The sequence below is a fragment of the Anopheles funestus genome, chromosome 3RL, assembly GCF_943734845.2.
Source record: "Anopheles funestus chromosome 3RL, idAnoFuneDA-416_04, whole genome shotgun sequence".
Classification (NCBI taxonomy): domain Eukaryota; kingdom Metazoa; phylum Arthropoda; class Insecta; order Diptera; family Culicidae; genus Anopheles; species Anopheles funestus.
The window spans coordinates 4,823,067-4,843,285 of record NC_064599.1 but is presented as its reverse complement, the minus strand read 5'-3'; the positions used below and the strand labels follow the sequence as shown (position 1 = coordinate 4,843,285).

Here is a 20,219-nt window from a genome sequence, read left to right as displayed (position 1 = left end):
CATCCATCCCTTCCCATTACACAACGCATTATTTTCTATTAACCTAGTCTGCCCACATCGGTACACCCGCCCCGACGTGGAGGAGCGATCGAGAGCGCGAGAAAACTTCAAAGAGCGGAAACAATAATGTGGCAAGTTTTTCCTCTCATTCGCTGACCTTGGGCTAGATTTTCGTACGGAGGAAAACTCGGAACTTGCTCCGTCGGAAGGCGCCATCGGATGTCGGAGGCGCCTTTCTCTGCGCTTTCCGGTTGCGAGATTTTCCGGAATCGATTACGGGTCGATTAGCTTCAGAGTCCGTGTTTTGCTATGGCACAAGGAAGGAATTCCTTGTAAACAGTATACTCAACAACAATGAAATTAGTAAATACTGTTTACGATTTTATTAATTATTAAATTGATTGCATTATCACAATTGCTACTAACGGCTGTAGAAGCGACTGTAATGGAAAAAAAAACATAAAAAGAAAATCCGCACCCGACAGGAACCATTGAAATCCCCGGCAACAACAGGAAAACACAAATCTTTCCACCCTTACCTTTCCGATCCAACCCATATCATCCACTGGGTCTCCTGCTCCCATTCACGGTGCTCTGTTTAACGATCATAATTTTGCACAAAGCTACAACACCGGGATTGGGAGCGAAATCAACCTCCCTTCGCCCGACGGTAACGACGGATAAGCAATAAAAAGTAGGACAGCAAGCAGAAAGGATTGCACTCGGAAGCTATGCCAAGCACACTGCCACAAGAACCTTCCGCCATTGTTTGGGGAATGAAGAAAAAAAGCCGGAACCACCAAGAATTTGCCGACACAGATACTTGGTGCGCTCGTGCACGTCCCAAACCAGCTGTGTGTATGTGTGTTGGATGGCGGGAAAAATCGATAAACGATGCAACAAACGTTTGCCCTCGAAAATTTTCGCACAAGAAACGTGCGGGACGACGTACAGAGTGTACGAAAATCGCACACCCGAAACCCGAACACACCACATCGGAAGGAAAATCCGTGCAGCTAACGGTAACGGTTTGCCGGTCGGGAAATACTGTCATGCCGGGATATTCAAGGTCAAGAAGCGGATAACGAAGACGATTGCCGGATTGGTTCTTTTTTCTCGTTTAAAGCGACCAAACTTGCGCTACGGTTAGACACAGGAAGTGGTGAAAAATTACACCACGAAGCTTTTTTTTGTTCGTTCCTAGTGTGCTGAAGCGGAACTTGGTGCCCGAAAAACAGATCGATAAATTCGTTCCAACTTCCTGTCCGGAGTAGTGAAACGCACCAATATCTCCAGACTCCCGGACGACAATGCCGGACGACCAAAAAGCACTCGGGATGCGCTTATCGGGTGTGAATGTATATGTAGCGTGAGAAAATAATATACGCCAATATATGGGCGGACCATATATTTTGCGAAACAGTGCCCGAAAAAAAAACAGGATTCGCTTTTTCACTCCTTTGCGTGACCTTGGACTACTTTAAACAGTATTTGTTCGCTGGGGGACTATCGTACTACGACTGTAGGTGGTTTTGGGGGGATGGGAAAAACAAGCGCCCCATAAACAGACGTAAAGTTAGACGCAAACTCCTACCGGGCGGACACGTTTGTAGAAAACTTTTCCGCAAAGCACACAAAAGCAAGCGAAAGCTGATGATGAATTTGCCACAAAGGAATGTAGCATGTAGCATCCACTGGGATTTATTAACACAGTTTCAAGGTGAAAGGAAGTTTTCTGCAAGCGAACGCATGGTAACAATTAGGTAGTTATTAAACGTGTTGAAAAACGCTTTCATCCACAGATTTCTATCGCGATTGATATTACTAGTTCGTTGTGAGGAGAATCTGAGTCAACTCTTATGATAATTATTCGTAAATCTTCAATGATTAATTGATTTTTAAATATTTCTCTCAGATTTCCATCGTACTTATTTAAATTTATCAGTTTTAACCGAGGATTCAATATACACAGGACTATTTTAAACTCATATATAACGCCTTCCTAGTAGCTTGGAATACATACGAAAAGCACAATAAAATATCTGAGAAAGGAATGTTAGAACAATAAATATTTCCATTTTCATGTTCATATCTCCCGCATAACAGTCACATTGACTTGTTTTTATTTTTTGGTGAATGGAAAAATGCTTTTCAAATGTTACAATAGAAAGCATACAATGCATTGGCAAGCTCCCTACTTTGTATTGTAATTTTACCCAGAAGTCTTACTACCTCTTATTTACACGATTGATAAGAGGAAGAGAAAAATATTACAGAACTTATGGCATTCTCTGTTTTAAATTGCAAACATACCAACGAGATTATTGAGCCATGGCGCAAACTGTTTAATATTCTTTCCAAGGAACATAACAACAATCATAACCTTGTCCGAACGTTTAATAAAAATAGAATATTAATACTTTTGATATGTTTTAACATATTTTTACGTAACAATCCTCACCAGTTGTATGTGTGTGGGAATCACTCAGGAGAAACATATATCACATTAGAATAAAAAACATTATTCCAGATGCTACAAATTAAGGGTAAGCCCATCAGCCAACATAAACACTTGCGCACCGCCATGGCAAATAAGAACACAAAAGAAAACAAACGAATAGGATACGAACAAACGAAAAAACTGCGATGTATGCACACCAGCACGAAACCAACCAAAAAAAAATCACCAACACCAACGAAGAAAGATGCCGCCGTCACGAGTACCGCGCATCACGATCACAGCGGCGGCACAGGCCAAGCAGCACCAAGCAAAGAATGATATCATTCGCGAGAACACCGAGAAAACTAGGTCATTAGCGACCATCATTCCACGAGGGTGGGGAAGCGAACAAAAAAAAACAGAGGCCCGAACAGAACCGGCAAGCATGAATAAAAAATATTGCCCCGGCCCGTTACCGAAGCCTCCGCCGCCGCAGGACACAACCGCATACAATCCGGTCCGGGTTGGGGTAGGTCGTGTCGGATGCATCCAACTGAAGTGGCCTCGCATCCGCTGCATCCGTCCACTCGGACAGGCCGGGTGCCGGGCGCACATATTTAACCGATGCTGAGGAATGGCGTTCTTGTGTGTGCATATTGAAATTTTTCTCCGCGTGTGTAAACGGAAGCGATGGGTAGCGGGAATAACAAAACGAAGCCCGAGGATGCATTCCGTCGGAGCGCATCGGGCTGGACGGGCACAACCATCATCAAGCAGGACGATGAAGAATGCAGCTTGCGATCCGATTGCTCGCAAAAGCGTAAGGAAAGCGTTCTTTTCTTGTGGGGAAAAATTTGCATACGCTACTTATCAGTATGTGTTGGAGTGTGGTTGAAAAGGGGAGATTCTGTATTTCTTTTTTGATCTGCATCACTTGATTGTGTACAGTTTTCAAGCGTTATATTGGTGATGGAATTTTGCATGGAAAAATCATAAAATAAACTTAGCTTTCGAAAGGAATGCCAAGAGTTCTAGAGTAAAGTATTATTTTATGAAAGAAGTAACTGTTATAAGAATATCTTGCTGTTCTTAAAACCATCAGAACGAGTCTATAGAAGAACGAACGAAAACATTAACCAGAACATCCAGAAATGAGGTCAGAACTCAGAACTCCATAAAAAAATGCTTCCATGGTTTCGTAGTACATGGAGAACAGCGATGCTTAAAATTAAAACCTTAAAAAAGGAGACAAAAATGCAACCCAGAAAAATTTCTCTCATTCACAGGCCTTTTTGTGGAGACCCATATCCTTGCTCTCGTTCTTTCGTCCAGACATTTTGCGCTGTTTACGTTCTGGTGCCCTTGCGAACTCCCTTCCATCCTGCCTGCCATGATTATGACCCCAATAAGGCTTCACACAATTACCATAATTGCAGCCAATCGGCCAATCGTTCGACTGGTGTGCCCTTCTGGGCAATGTTTGGGGATACCGCTTCAAAATCCAACAGTGGAGTGACGAACCCAATCGTGCGTGTGTGCTTGTAAGCAATTGGATGTAGCAAAAAAAAAAGTTTGTTCTTCTGCTTACAAATGACGATTGCTTCTTGTGCTTGAAATTCGCTCAAAGAAGAAAAAGATCACGTGTAGACCTCGCAATGCTGTGAATGTCTCGTAACTTCATTCAAAATGGTCGATATGTGATTTTGTTGTGCTTATATAACTCCCAAAACCTGTTTGACGTTAAGTGGCAAATAAGAATAAACTGTTGGTTTTGGGTGTTTTGCTGCAAAAGGAGTCTAAAAACGCAATGATAATAAATGAAAATCTGAAACTCTTGGACAAAACACTGACATACTATCTGCCAGCAATCATAATGCCCTCAAAACGGTGGCTTCTATGGTGCAATGGAAAACCTCTCCCCATCTTGTTTAATAGAAGAAGGGTAGAAGAGACCATACTAGCGGCTGGAATGAAGCAACAGGCACAGAAACAAAAAAAAAATGAAACATAAATCCCAAAAGCCTCACGCATGAAGAACAGCGTGGTAGCGAACGAGATAATACCGCGTGGAAGGAGTTAAAACACGAGGAAAACAAAGGAGCAAATACGCGAGAGGAAGAAAACAACAACAAAGAAAACACAAGAAACACGATGAAACAGAGAAGAGAATTGAAGTAAACTGCAACAATCGTCAGCGCTGGTGACAACACGATGACAAAAGCTAGCCTCAAAGTTGAATTCCCCTAGTGGCCTCGGTCCCCTCGGGCGGGTTTCCAGACAGTTTGGCCCTAATAACGGGGTCGGATGAGAAAGCCCGAAAAGCTTCGCTCACTCTCACTCTTCACCGCGACGGCAGTATTATTACGCCACCAAAAACCTGTTCATCAAAAAATTCGACCCCTCTACTCATCCACCCGAATTTCGCATGGGAGGGTGATTCCTACGTAAACTATCACAAATCACATCTTGTTAAGCGACCATCCACTCGGACACCTGTGTGTGTGCGCGAGGAAGGAGATGGAACGATCGCTCCATACTCTCACGCACCATACTCAGTGCGCTTTGGCGTTGGCTTTACGCACGTCTTGTAACCGTCGCGGTTCACCCTCGGCCACCCTTGTCCAAGCGGTTTTTGGACACCATCATCGTTGCCGAAATTTCACTTTCGATTTCGGCAATCACGCTTTACACACCTCTTGCGAAGCGGCAATCGAACTACACACAGGTATAGACCGCTTTTGAAGCAGAAGGAACAACTTTTCAACTGTGCTGTGCTTATGTACGCGCCTCCGTCTGCGTGTGGTAAGGTTTTGGTTCCCTTCTTTAAAACTGGCCTTACCTGAAACAGCTCCGAAACGATCGGTATGTATTTTTGGGTGAGATTTGGAAACTGTCACTCGACCCATTGCTATACGACGATCACCCATACGGAGCCTCGGAGTAGATCAGGTGTTCGTTCGTATCGTGATACGCTGTCATAAGACGGTTAAAACTACTCACATAACTCTTTAGCTCTAAGGCATGGTTCCTTTAAAGAGTCCCGTTAACATGGTTTACAACCTCAAGCAAAAGCGATAGATAGGATAGGACCTTTTATAATAAAGTAAAGCTCAGTTACCTGAGAAGGATCAGCGGTACCTGTATGGACGGAACGTAAACTGTACGCCCATAGAAAAGGATTCGTAGGTAACACTTTCTAACTTTCTTTAATTATAGAAGCCATATTTGTGTTTGAACATCCTTGCCGTTCATCAATAAATTTTACTGTGTTCAATCAAACGTGACAAAGGGTACAATATTGGACCGGGACAAACGACCGCCATGCAGTTCGTTGGTAACTTTGGATGGCGAAAGTGTTGGATGGTAATAGCCATATGTTGTTTTGTGAATAACAAGAGACAAATATTCTAAGAGATCCAAGGAGATATATAAGAACTCATCAGAAAAACCCCTAATATACATCTCACGGAGTTATAATTTGAATGTAAGACATCTTGAAGATTTTGGGGCTCTGCTCCGGTACTCAAGAACTGTCAGGGTTTGCGATTCTACTATTAGGGAAATATACCAGGAAGATGGACTAGTCTTATTACTCTTCACTTTATCTCTAGGGAGTGTAATCTAAGACAAAAGGGATGCACATATCTTAAGTTAGACGACAACGATGTTGATATTGAGATACTCTCGAAGTTGAGTTAGTTAGAAACTAATAGAGCCTCAGTACTTGCATATACTTCTGAGACAAGAATTCTGTTCAAAGTTGACGAACCTCAAAGATGTATTCTAAACAGAGATAGAGCGGTAGTCGTCGGAGTATTGACTTGAAAGACGACTGTGCTTAGTTGTGAGCAGTATAAGGGACTTCTGTAACAGACCAAGGTTGCTGAAGTCCTCCAAAAACTACTTCAGCGGAAGTCCTCGCAAAACTCCTTCAGCTGAAGTCCTCGCAAAACTAAAAAATACTTATTCTCCAAGCTATCTGAACCTTACAAATTTAACCATGCCCCACAAATACCTCAAAATTTAATGTAATTGTAAATATTCCAATATTCCTAGAAATGGGAAAGATGAGATGAAATGGGAAACGAATCGCTCTGAAAGGAAAATGAACCCATCAAAGCAGTTGTTAACAGTTGCGGACTCACCTTCCAGCTTCATGCCAACCTCGAGACACTTCTGGAAGCGGCAGTACGGGCAGCGCTTCCGCTGCGTCTTGTCGATGTGGCACTGGCGCTCGGCGACGCACGTGTAGACCTTCTTGTTCTGGACGGTGCGCTTGAAGAAGCCCTTGCACGATTCGCACGTTAGCAGCCCGTAGTGGTAGCCGGATACCTTGTCGCCGCACACCGGGCACAGCTCTTCAATGAAATATTTCAAATCAGTTTGATCGCATTGGATGGCGGACACGACGCTCAGACTATTGAGTGCGGTTTGGTGCTCAATGAGGCTGCCGCCGGACGCGCCCCCGCCACTACTACAACTACCACCGCTAGTACCTGAGGCCGGTATCGCCAGATAGGCTGCCGCTGCTGCCGCCGCTGCCGAGGATGTGCCGCCCGCCGTTTGGCCGCCGGCCGTCTGACCGCCGCCACCGCTGCCATTGCTGTTGCTGCCGCCGCCGCCACCGCCGCCGCCGCCGCTTCCATCGCTTCCGCCCCCATGATGGTAGGGACCGCCGGCTCCACCGCCACCAACACCGCCGCCTGTGGGAACGTGGGAAAACATTGAGTAGGCGGACGGGGGTGCGGCTGAACTTTCGTGGAAGCCGCCGTAAAGTGAACCGTAGCCGCCGGTTCCGTTCGATTGCGAATGCGACTGCCCGTTGCCATTGCCGTTGGCACCTCCGCCACCACCACCACCACCGCCCATATGCTGGCCGTGATGGCTGTGATGGTGATGATGGTGATGATTGTTTCCACCGGTGTTGTTGCCGCCACCATTGTTATTGTTGTTGTGATGGGACGGAAGATTGTTGTTGCTGGTGCTGTTGTTGTTGTTGTTGTTGCTGGTACCCAACAGCAGCCCGGTGGTACCGGGATAGCCGCCGGGTGTGCCTCCGCCACCGCCGCCGCCTCCACCGTACTGAGGTGGTGGCATGCCGGTGTTTTGGCCGGTCCCACCGGAGTTAGCCGCCGATGCGGCCGCTGCCAGCGAGAGGAGCTGCGTATTGCCGCCCGCTCCACCACCGCCCGGCGGTGGACTGCCGGACTCGCTGAGCATCGAGTACTGCGACATATTCAGCGACATAAACACGGTCGAATGCTGCTGATCCATGTCCAGTAACATTTTTACCGCACTATTTGTTGTTTTGGTCGTTGGGTTCGGAAGTTGTTTGAATTGAATCTTTAAAACACAATCTCACTGCGAACACGATCGTACAAGCGTACGATCTAACAGTTGGTTCTATAACGCTCTAGCCGCGGTTCGTTGTTTGCTAAAACTGGTGCGATCTTTTGCACACCAGTTTGTGCATAAAATGATTTAATATTATTTTTTACAAAATGGGCGGCCCGTTTTGCTTGCACGCGGCACGCATTTGACTCCTTATTTACACAAGGATGTTTACTCCTTTCTACGCACTAACGATCACTTTTGTACCCTTCGGGTTCACCATAGATTAAATGAGAATAAAGGCTCCCACTTGCACACACTATTGAACGCTCGAGCATGCGCACGTTTTAAACGTGCTAGTATATTTCTCTGTAACAATTAATTTAAAAAATTATAAATATAAAACACGGACGGATGAAAACAAAACGGATTGGTTTTATTTCTGTGGTTCACGGATCACATTCTGTTGTTGTTTCCCGATTGTTATCCTTGAATTGCACTGCGATTAGGATTTGCACACCTTTTCTTCAAACATTTGTAGGGTTTTATCACCTTTTATTTGTAATCTTTTTTCTTATTAAACTCACTTCACCATGGATCTTTTTTTGGGGGCGGAATTAAATTGAAACGATCACCAACTGTTTGGACTTTCGGTGGTTTTTTGACAACTTTTTTATCTTCTGTACCAAACATTAAAAGCGCAAAAACACACTCACACGATCGCTCAAGTCAAAGTGATGTTAAGATTGCTGGATAATACACATTCCGTTGTGTACTCAAAACGCATCACTACAATCGAATTAATGCACCATACCACATACCCACTGTTTCACATGACAGATGATGAGTGCTATCCTTTTAGCTTATCGATTTCAAACACACAATAATCCTGGCCCTGTGATTGCGGTGAACTATAGAGTGCATCCATAACACCGGGAAGAAATAACTTTCCACAATAGCAGGTCGCTTTCATTCCATCCCGCGTACCGGCGGTCACTAAGTGAATGCAAAGTTATACCACAAAACCAGAAAGTGCGATCGATGGTGAACTCAGAAATGGAACACAACCTATTTCCGTATCCGTTTGCTTGCCGATTCTATCCGGCGACCTTACTTAAACCGAATCACGGAACACATCAAAAACCGTTTTTTGCGAGCGACCGAATTTTACCAATCGATTCCTCGATTCTGGTTGCCTCCGGGCAAGTGCGTAATTTGTGATTTTTTATCCTTCCACGGAGAACACTTTACAATAATTCAAACTGATTGTCACCTTATTATACCACCATGATGCAAGCTTTAGGCCTTGATTCGAATCCTTGTCGGAAGATTCCGTTTCGACTTTTCTTATTATCTGATCGCCCTTGTCAGGACCTCACAATGATCACGAACCTTCGGGTAAATGTGCGTTGGATGCGTCCTTTGAAAAGGATGCCACCGTGATGAACTCATCGCGCGCATTCACGCTCAAATACACTTTACGCCGCGTGCCGCAGGATAAACGCACGCTTGCCACAGTGACGGATGAAGATCTCGAACGATCGACAGCTTCCGAACGTTTAATAGTATCTCACTACGAACGATAATTGTCACCGTCGTCTCACTCGTGATTGTTTGAAGCCAATGGTCGTTTGTGTTTTCCCTCCCGAAAGGGTAGCTTTTAATCCTTCCTTTAATGCACACTTCAAACAGCTGTGTGTACACGTTAAAGGGGGTGGCCCACGCTTTCCAGGACAGTAGGTCACGGATTTTCGCCTTCACTGACACCGTTTTTCTTCACCTTGCGCATGTGTTGTTTGCGGGTGCATATGCTTGTTGTATCGATTCGCATTCGGTTTTCCACACAAACTACAGCCACTTGTCACACTTGTCACCATCGATTGTGTCGTCCCGATTCACGCCCGTCACACACACGTATCATCACAGTTGGTTTTGAACAGTTACGATGGACGCATTTATTGAGTTGTATTATTACGAGTTTGCATGAAATTTAAATCATGCTTTGCCGTGTAAACAAAATAAAAACAGAAAGCAGAAACACCCCCAGAACACCAAGGAAAACGCACACGAAAACTATTCATTCACGGCACGGACAGAAGAACAACCGTCGAGTAGCCAACGCTTCGTAGCAGAAAGGGGCTACCGGTACCGGACCGAAACGATAGTAAAACAAACCGCACGGTACAAACACCGGGAGGACGATGTTTCGTGCGCAAACTGCTCCGGTTGCTGGCAAAATGACTGCAGTCAGATCGCGGCGAGACCGCTGCTGCTGCTGCTGCTGCAACCGCGACGATGCTGTTGTTGGTGGTGGGTGACCCGAGCCACGACGACGACGACGATGACGGTGTAGTGCTCCGTGGAGGCTCGCGAGGCGCGCACGATCGAGCGAGAATTACGACTTACGGCAAACATGGGCTACGGCCTATGTACTATACTATATATAATTACAAGTTCAAGTCTTTATTTCGGATAAGCAACTCGCTAGCTCGAGCGTCCGATCACAAAAGAGAGCCGATACGTTGTCGGCTCGCTCGTAACCTCTCTTCTACGGTGCCGTACGTGTCGGATGCGTTTAGGCTGACGGTTCGGTGTGTTGAAAGCATCCCATAATTATATACGATACGTTGTACTATGTATATACTATCCCCCTGCAGACGTTCTGCGTGGCTTTTGCGTTGCCACTCACGATCCGTGAAAGAGATACCGTACCATTTTGTTTGCTCTCTTTGTTTTTCCTTCAACACAACTCTCCGGGGTTTTTTGGAAAACCAAAAACTCAAGTCCGGCGACCAGTTCCGAAATTTCCCGAAGTTGGCAAAAGAAAGAAACAGCCATACCCATCGGGGCGCTCTCGTTTGCACACCACGAATGAGTGCGTTGTGCGTGCCGCATGAGCAACTCACGAGCACGAGCAGTGAGCAGTGAGAAGTAACTGAAAGGGTTGCAAACAACACCCCATCGAAAACAAAAGCGTGCGTGAGCGAGTGTGTGTGAGAAAGAGAGAGAGAGAGAAATATATGACATAAAAAAGTGAACAAAAACGTGTCACGTCTTGGCGGTATGAAGAAGTACGCACACAGCACAGAGTGCACTGATGTTTGCTAGCCTACTAACACCGAAAAGTGATGGAGAGTTGAGTTCTCATCCCCATGTTTTCGTAAGTGTAACTCTCGCTCTCGGTTGGCCCACTTTCTGACCTCACGCTCGATTCTCACTGCACGCGAGCACGGCACTCACGCGACGAAAACGCACATGGTTTGTGAGAGAGAGAGTGTACCGGTTTTTGGTGGAGACGCTTTCTCACTCTCACCCTCATTCACTTTCGGTTTCGGTGCGTACCCGCCATTGAGGAGGGTTGAAAGAGATGGAAATTATGAAGTAATACCTGACCCGGTGAACGGGTTTTTTTTTTTGAATAAAATTTTAAATATTGTAAGAAATTGTTTTACACATTAAAATAATTGAAACAGAGAAAACGGCTTTAATAAATAAATAGTTCTCTTTGCACAAAATTTGTAATATTTTGGACAAGTAAAATTACACTTGGAAAATAAAATGCTCAAAGGAGGAATATGTCCATCAAATTTGAAAAATGTATGTCATATTTTCGTGACAAGTAGAAATATCACCTGATTGTGCATATGTTATAAGAGTAGTTGGCATAATAATAGTTTGATCAACAAACGAAACGATCATCTGTTCATGTTCATGCTTCCGCTCGGGATGGCAAACATTGCATTTCAAACCTTTCCCCGCGCGAAACGGACTCGACCGACTTCCTTCCCATCGTTCGGAATGCAACCGGATCATGGACCGTGGGAAGGGGGAGGGGGGACAAAGCAAAGACGAAAGAATGAACCTGACCGCGTGAAGAAATCGGACCCACACAAGCCCTCGCGCTACGAAGGTGACGTACACCTTACGCTCATGTAATAAGTGAAAGTGGCGCGTTCGTCTCGTTTAACGCGCTCGTTGGTGGTAATATAATCATCGGAAAAGGTAACGCAAAATGACAAATGGGAGGGAGGAGGGAGTGTGTGTGTGTGTGTTGCTCTGCCGCCGGTGGTCGTCGTTGTTGCCGTCGGTACCTTTGGTGATAGCGGTGACGGCGACCTACTTTTCTGCTTGTCTACACCACTTCGTTCGCTCTCACTCGTCTACCAATTGGTAACGTTGCCTAGCCGATTCAGGTCTATGTTAAACCGTGCCAACTAGCCGAACGTACACTATCACCCTGAAAATTGAAGCATCGAACGGTTTTTTTTCTTTTTTGGAAGCATGATCCACCGGATTTGAGCTACTCGTTTTTGGTGTGCCCAGCTCCAACCGAATGATTGACAATAGATGGTGTATTATTATTTCATTCTTTCTCTCGTTTTCTGTCTTCCAAACAACGGCCACATTCCACACCAAGGAATGAGAGATGAGGGAGCAAAAGATTGTTCCAAAGATGTTTGGTTTTTTTCTTCCGTTTCTAGCCCAACACTCCGTTCGGGTGTCTGCAATTAAAACACCGAATGGTATTATGTTGGTTGCCTTCCAAATTGTGCTACCTCACTTTGTGCCCGGTACGCGTCCCGTGCTTATCTGCTTTGGGCAAGTCATGCCCTACCGTAAAGGGCTGCTCTTTCCTGTCCCTCAAGCCGAGAGAGAGAAAATTAACATTAATAATGCTGTAAGTGAGTGGAAGGAAAAGCCCAACCGAACGATGGGTATGGTACACACGTCCGGAGGCGAGCTTCTAACCGGAACTGAGAAACTGACCTAACGTACGTTCAGCATCATTGGGTGGATTTTCAGGGTGTTTACGCAGAGCTTTTATTGAATTGTATTGAAAGGGTTATAATGTGGAAATTTAAGTAAAAATCAATATTTTTTTCAAATTGATTGAATAATTGTAATTAATAAAAATAAGCAAATGGAATAGTATAGGAGTAAAACAATAATTTTACAATACATTACCTTTCGGTAAATCAATTGTTTTAATGTGGTTAAACCAGAAAAAAAATCACTAGCGAAAGAGAGAAAGTAATGTTCCTGTATTCGTACGGTATCTCCTCGGCCACGACGTACGAGAAAGTGTGAAGACCTGGGGTAAAGAAACAAACAAAACGTCGCTCGTCTTACGCGTGGTCTGTTTGCGTGATGCAAAAACGGTGTACGCAAACACATTGGTGGAGAAAAGTCCCGAAAAGCGAAATGAATTGGTGCAGATAGATAGCGCACGTCAGCGTACAGACGAACACACGGGAGTTCCTGGTGCTGCCGTACGGTTGCATAATTGTGTCCCGCACCCAACACGTTCCGACCAGCGGAGAAACATTTCGTTTCTTCACTTGACTTGCACCTTCTCGGCCAGTGGTCGAGGGTTCGAGTGATGGCGCAAGGTGCTAATAGGTAACGAGGAAGCTAACGCTTTGCCGATTAAGAGGATGGCACGAGTTATTTATGGAAGCAATTCATCAATCGATGAGAAATCAATTTCGAGAGCATGATTGGTTACCATTTGTTTGGAGAATTGTATTTGAAAGGAGGCTATCGATTTCAATATTAAATTCATTTTTAACATTTCTGCAAATGCAATGGATTCTTTTAAATCTCGTCTTAACTGCAAAACATAAAACTGCACGAAGTCAACTGCACAAATTAAACGATCAGCAAGCAAATGTTATACAACGAAATCACAGACAATTTTCTTCCTTCTGGCCGATAACTTCCCACCGGAGCTGCAGCAACAACAGCAGCCGGACAGAGACAATTTCAGGCTCTTCTGTGACGTAACGCAGATAGCTTTTTCGGGTCCCCCGCAGTTCCAGACACAAGCTTCCTTCGGTGAAAGATCAAAACCCTTTTTGTTTCCTTTACAGTGTGGGACCCTTTTTGATTCCTTTTTTTACAGAGCTCCTCCTCTAGGATACCCTTTCTACGGGAGCTCTTTTTTTGTTGGGGATTTTTTTTTCGACCAAACCCCGCTAAATTCGTAGCTCTTTCTCTCACCGTATCTCGTTTCTTCATGTGTCCTGAATTGAAATCACTTTCACGCGGTCCCTTAACCCAAAAGCAAAAAAAAACTCTTTTTTCTGACTCCTTTTTTCGGTGTTCTTGTTTACTTTGCTTTTATGCAACCATCTAGAAATCGCGGCAAAATTCGAAATTTCACTGATCGTATTCGGTTTCTCTCCTGTTAGCTAGATTCGTCAGAACTAAGGGACGAGTCCCGGGCACATCTTGATTTATTTTGATCGGCAACTATTTTTTTCTTTTTTTCCTGGAGTCGCTTGAGTTGCTGTTTTTTGGGGAGACAAAACGAAAGCGTAAGAAGATACGAGGATTTTTGGGAACTACTGAAGATCGCAACCGGTACCGAACATGTTGGGCGGTATGTTTTGCTCTCAAATTCGTCATCGAGACGGTTCGCTTGTTTTTTGTTCATTTCACTCCACGGATGCAATGTCGAAAGGGTTCTTCCGATGCCAATTAGGTGCTCATGGTTGTATTCCCCAACTGCCGTTTGCTCAGCTCAGGGATCAGCTTAAAAGGTTTAATTCTTTATGTTTTTCGCTTCTCTTCCTGCTAGTGTTGTGCAAACCCTTTCCCTCGTGGAAGGACACTTTGCTCTGAATGGTTGCTCCTTTTTTTGTTTGGTGAAACGTTTAACGTAACTGTAAATTTGAGCTTCACTGGAAGGGTGTCAGCGACCAAACCAGACAGAATCCAGGTAGAAACGCAGTGGAGCTCATCGGACAGCGCATAGTCTTGGACTTGGAGCGCCACACATTTTGGATTTCTTTTTTCTTGCCCTTACATAAACATTTTTTTTCCTCACTCACAGTAAAAATCACTTCATAACTCAGAATGACGGAGTTCGCAAAATTTCGCTATGACACATAAATCACCACTAATCAAAACGCGAACTGAAATTGAAACCGTCGGCAACCCCAACACATATTTGGCTGTGACGGAACGGAACGGCAATGCTTTGAAGATGATCCCGTTGGGGTTTACGGCTATGGAAGGCGTCGTTTCTGCGAAGGATTGGAGAAATGGTGCATTGTTTTAGCGCTAATTTCTACAGAAATGGAGTGTTCGTTTCGAGACAACAAAAAAGTCTGCACAAGAACGCACATAAAAATTGCAACCATGACCCAATATTTGGGAAAACTTTATTATTGGTTGTAGAATTTCTTGCGAAATAACAGTAAATTTTGATGTTTTGATGCCATTTTGTGACATCAACTGAACGTGCATAAATTTTGTTAAATTAAGTAGAATACTTTATTAATTATTTGTAATTTTTTTTTCTTAAAAAAAGACTTCTTTTTTTGTACAGCAAAACTGAAGATAGAAATCAAAATTTGTCAAAAAAGAAAATAATTTGAAGTTAATTATTCTGTGGAGTGTGGGCGATGTAGAAGGGGGCGAAGATGCAAGGGGTGGTCGGATCACTGAATAGATCCGGTCGGTGGTGAATAGAGGTGATGCAAAAAAAAAAACACAACACTACCATGACCACTATGGATGGATTAAACACTAAATGGATGAGGCTGTGGTCTTTATATCTTTATAAAATAAAACATTTTGTGATAAAAATGAATAATGATTGAGATAAAACAAATCTCAAGATTTTACTGAATATTTCGGCAAATGAATGTCAACTAAACGTATCTTTAATGCACCATTGCATGAACGAATGGAGCATGGCCTGACGTACTTCTCACTATACGCTTGCCTCAGATGACCACATTCGGATGTGGAAGTGAATGCAAAGCGTAGAAGGGGAAACATGGCAACGCAATCGTTGCGAGGCAGCAGCCAGTCCCAGCGTGAGCTTCACGAACCGAGTTGAGAGTGAGAGCGAACCGTACCCATCGTCCATACGCTCTACTCCACTGCTCGACACGGGTGTCCTACTGACCTACTTTCCGTATAAAGCGGAGGGGGGCTTCGTCATCATCGTCGTCGTTGTCGTAGCAGCGGGGCAACACGAAGTCCGATAGCATGGCCAAAGCGATGCGAGATGACGATGATGGCGATGATGTCGTGTCTCCACCATTTGCCACCGTACCCTCCCCTCCCCTTGGCTGATCGAATGCAATGCACCCCTTTTTCGTTCTGGTGGAAGGGTTGATTTGAAACCATCGATTTATCGCTCGCGTCGCTGATAGTGAGTGCCAACCCATCACCGGGCACCGGGACGCGTCTTCGGCTGACATTTAATTGATAAATAAGAAATAACCTAATCGTACTAAAAATGGATCGATTTAATATCATCCTGCTGACAGACGAGGTTTGAGTGGACGCTTTTTTTTACGACCAACTCCTAACGATCCTTTCGATTGTGTTCCTTTTTGACAGTCGGGGAAGGAATATATCACCCTTCCTCCCGCACTCGATCTGATGGAGTGGTGCTTACATTATACCTCCCACCTTCCGTGCTTGTCACATCACACAACCATGTTTTATCCATGCACGACATACGCACCGAAAAAAAAGAGCCGCCCGACACACACGCACCACAATTTCCCAATCGACTCGACGGTGCGTGTTCGTCTCGCAACGGCTCGCCCGGTGCCGCAAGAAACCGCATGGACAGAGCGATATCTGTTGTTGGTGGTTTTTTTTTCGGCCACTTCTGGTCTTCCTCTATCACCAGGCGACCAGCCGAGGCGGGAGAATCGCGGGGTGATGACGCGTAAAAAGAGGTTTGCCGGACGATGCGTGGGTTCGCATACGCAGCAAACGGTGGGGATTGGTTTATCACAAAAGATATTGTGCCAGGGCAGTGATGTAAACCATACAGCCGGCGACAAAATGGATCCCGTGGGTGAGGTTCACCTGGATGAGAGCATCCATCCGCTTGATATGCGAGTTGCGTCGACCGATGCGTGGGTTGATGGCGGGTGAGGGGCGATTTATCTGTTTCTGTGTCGGCACGGCACGATTCGATACCGTTTAAGCCATCGTACAAAGTTGTTAATAATCTTCCCGAAATGATGCTCCATTTTGGGGATCCAAATGACGTGACTGAGTCGTGATGCACTTTGGGAAGATATTTAAACTCCATTTGCACGCAATAAAATGGGTTTGTGTTTGAAGAAAGTCTATTGAGAGGAATAATAGGGAATAGTTGAATCTATTAACATAATAAAATTATTGTTTCAAATACTATTATTTTAAAAATCTAAAAAAAAATATTTTAAACACATCGAATATCTCGAATTTCCTAATATAAACATGTTTTTAACTTCATTTTTGTTCGAAATTGTCATCATTTAACGATGTTTGTCTAAACAAAACGCTATTAACGATGCGATGAAATTGAGTTCACATTACGCTCTAGTCATTGTGTATGCGTACTTTACATCACAAAAACTCCACATTGACATTGATGACAGTTCCATTACAAAGCGCCTGACATAATCATACCCTTTAACTGTCTGTTATAGATATTGCGCTTCGTATGCCAACATTAACACAAAACTTCACACGACAAAGAGCGTTCAAGCATAGTGCGACATGCATCCGACTGCCTCTACCAAAAAAAAAAAACGAAACGCATCCACAGCCAGTTTGTCCTCTTTCCTGTCCCGCCACAACCAAACGTTTGTTTTGTTTTGGGCACCCGAAATAATTATTCCCAGCCCGAAGCGCAACGTCACTTTTCAACACGGTTCACCATGCGTAAGCACAAATAATCAACAGTCGGCCGGTGTGGACCAGTAAACGATTGGATCAGAAAACCACTCTACCGTTAAACTGTAGCTAAACAAAAGGGGGAAAAATCAACTGCACCGAGGACACCCCGGCTTGTCCTCTCTCTCTCAACACCCGGTCTCGCATCTCCACGAGCATTTTGCGTCTAATTCATTTACGATTTTCGAAGGTGGCGGGAAAATTGCGACACGTTTAATCCGGCTGTACGAGATCAAATGAAAATTTAGCCTTCCCAACAGGTGAACCGATTTGAACGAAAAAAAAAAATAATATCGTGAGTGGTTCTTTCAAACATTCAAACATGGGTGAGAGATTTTCCCATCTTTCATCTTTTATCAATTCAAAAATCAACTTTTTATACCAATTTCATAGTAGGTAGTAATCCAAAAATAATAATACCATTAGAACTAAGAATGAAGTGGATTAAAATTGAATTGAATTTTGTTTACAAAACCAGAGGAGTTAGAAAATGTGTAAATCACAATATTATTTAAGAAAGATTTGTAAAGTGAAAAAAAAGATCAAAATAATCACGCTAAACGAACAAAATATCGACAGACAAACTAAATAGTACGAAACAATTTAGAACCTTAACAAAATGTTGCAAACTTTACCAAAGAACGAAATGAAACACGTACCAAAGATGGGTCAGCGCATGTACACATAAAATGCAAAAAATGTCTTCAAAAAGATTTCTGCTTCCCTCGTTGTGCTTAAAAATGCAAACAAACGCCTGTGGTAGGTTTTTCAAAACGACACTAACTTGTTTCTTTTACTTTTGTGCTATAAATCGACAAATTGTCCCATCGTAAGACCCGGGGTTTGCACTCCACACGAGCTTGCTGGGTTTGATCGTAAAAATTGGGGATGGGTTGTAAAATCGCGTTTGTCACCGGGTCACCTTCTAACCGTAAGCTACACAATTTGCTGAAAGGTTGAAATATTCAACAAGTCAGTTTGGTTTGACAACCCGGGCCGTTTTTGGGTACGTTGGGACAATCGATAGTACCGGGACACAGAAAGTGCTTTAAACATTCACAGGTAGGAATAGTTGTTTGGTAAATGAATTTGAATAGTATTCTAAGCAAAAGCTGAAATATAGAAAGCTCTTGCTATTTAACATTTATTTTAAATGATTATTTTGAATTCATCAATATTTGTTAACAGAGATCGAATCAGATTTCAGATTTCTTGAAGACTATATATTCTTATATATTCGACTTTTTCTACGAATCATTTTCAAAGTGTAGCGTAATTGGTATAAATCTTCTGCTTCTGTCTTTAACAAATCTTTGATTTATTACTTTATGATCTTTCCCTCAAATCTCAAATCTTAAAGATATAAGACTTTTTTTTACTGTTCAGAAAAATCCATTTCATCCATGCTTCTCCCATCAATTTCTATTCTTCCGTTCCTGGAGAAATGCTTTCTTGCAGCAATTGAGCAATCATCTGTGGAAGAAGGATTCGGGCGCTTGGCTTGGTCTCTAATTATCGTTCAAAAGGAACGAACGAACCATCCAGTAAGTGATACAGAAACAGAAATCTTTCACCTCACTACTAAAAATCCCAACCATATAAGCACAAACACCCGATGAATCCGTAACCAAGATCCTGCCGAACCGCTGATGGAAAAGGAAGCGAAATCCCCGGCCGCTCGGCAGCACGGTACGGGCATCATAAAAAGCTGGTAATTATCCTTCCTTCTGTCCGTCCGTGGCAGTGTTCTCGTTCCATCTCCCGTTGGTATTTTCATGCTGGGAAATAATACATTTCATCCTCCCGATAGGCCAATCGGTAGGTTCAATCTTGTCCAAAAACTCAAGCAATTGACTACCAATTAGCGTAAATATTATGTAAATATTCTACCTCCCTACACATTGCTGGCTTGGGATCGGGCATTTTACATTCATTCGGGTACGATAATTTAGCAACTAAAATAAATATTTTTACAGCAAGCAAAATATGCCTCTCTTACCCGGCCCGGTTTGACGCGGTAAGGGTATTAATTTGCTGGGAACTGTCCTCACATCAAACGGGACCGTACCGAAAGCACAGGCTCTTTTCTTCTGTCTGTCACAAAGCTGACGAGCAACAGCAAATACTGCAACAGTAAAGAATCACAACCGACAGGCGAGCCAAAACGTGCAATCAAAACAAACAAACAAAGGTGTGCCGTTGTAGGAATAAGAATGATCAGTTTTGAATGCCTTCAGGTAGGGAAGAAAGATCGCTGAAGTCAAATGATTGTTTCTGTAGGTGTTAGTTAAGTAGGAAAAAAAGAAAACTACCTGAAATTGTAATTCTCTCTCCTTCTAGAGTTTAAAATTTCAATATTAAACAACAAATTTTATCAAAAGTATTCAAATATTGAAAAGGCTCTCAAAGGAAGCATCTCTAGTAACATTCCCATTATCATTTCCTTCATTCCTTAAAGGCTGTAATAACGTTATGGAAGCTTCAATTCAATTACTAAAATCTACACGACGAGAGAAAGTCGCCCACTGCTGCTGTTTGATTTATGCTTCTCACGAGTATTTTGCCTTTTTTCTGGTTTTTGTTTCCAATTTTGGGAGACAACAAGAGATTACCAGAAATACACCAAAAACAACTACACAAAAAAGGCAAATCAAAAAGTAAATCGCATTTCGTAGGAGGAAACTACTTTCATCCAGCTTCGCTGTAGCGTAATCACGTCTAGAAATTGGTACCCCCGGACGGCGCACAGCGG

General features: G+C 43.6%; 2 protein-coding genes across 26 annotated transcripts in view; one reads left to right on the top strand and one right to left on the bottom strand.

The window, feature by feature from the left end:
• The window catches only part of LOC125772116 (nuclear hormone receptor FTZ-F1), a 100,999-nt gene that overhangs the window by 31,508 nt on the left and 49,272 nt on the right, over positions 1 to 20,219 (bottom strand). For 20 of the 25 annotated variants that reach the window (XM_049443495.1, XM_049443496.1, XM_049443492.1 and 17 more), the window contains one exon: positions 6,586 to 7,143. In XM_049443495.1, the coding sequence (XP_049299452.1) occupies positions 6,586 to 7,143 (558 nt within the window). The other 5 variants (XM_049443514.1, XM_049443516.1, XM_049443518.1 and 2 more) reach the window with 5 other exon arrangements.
• LOC125772126 (probable ATP-dependent RNA helicase DDX17) overlaps positions 1 to 20,219 on the top strand; it is a 120,453-nt gene that overhangs the window by 92,190 nt on the left and 8,044 nt on the right. The window lies entirely within an intron of this gene.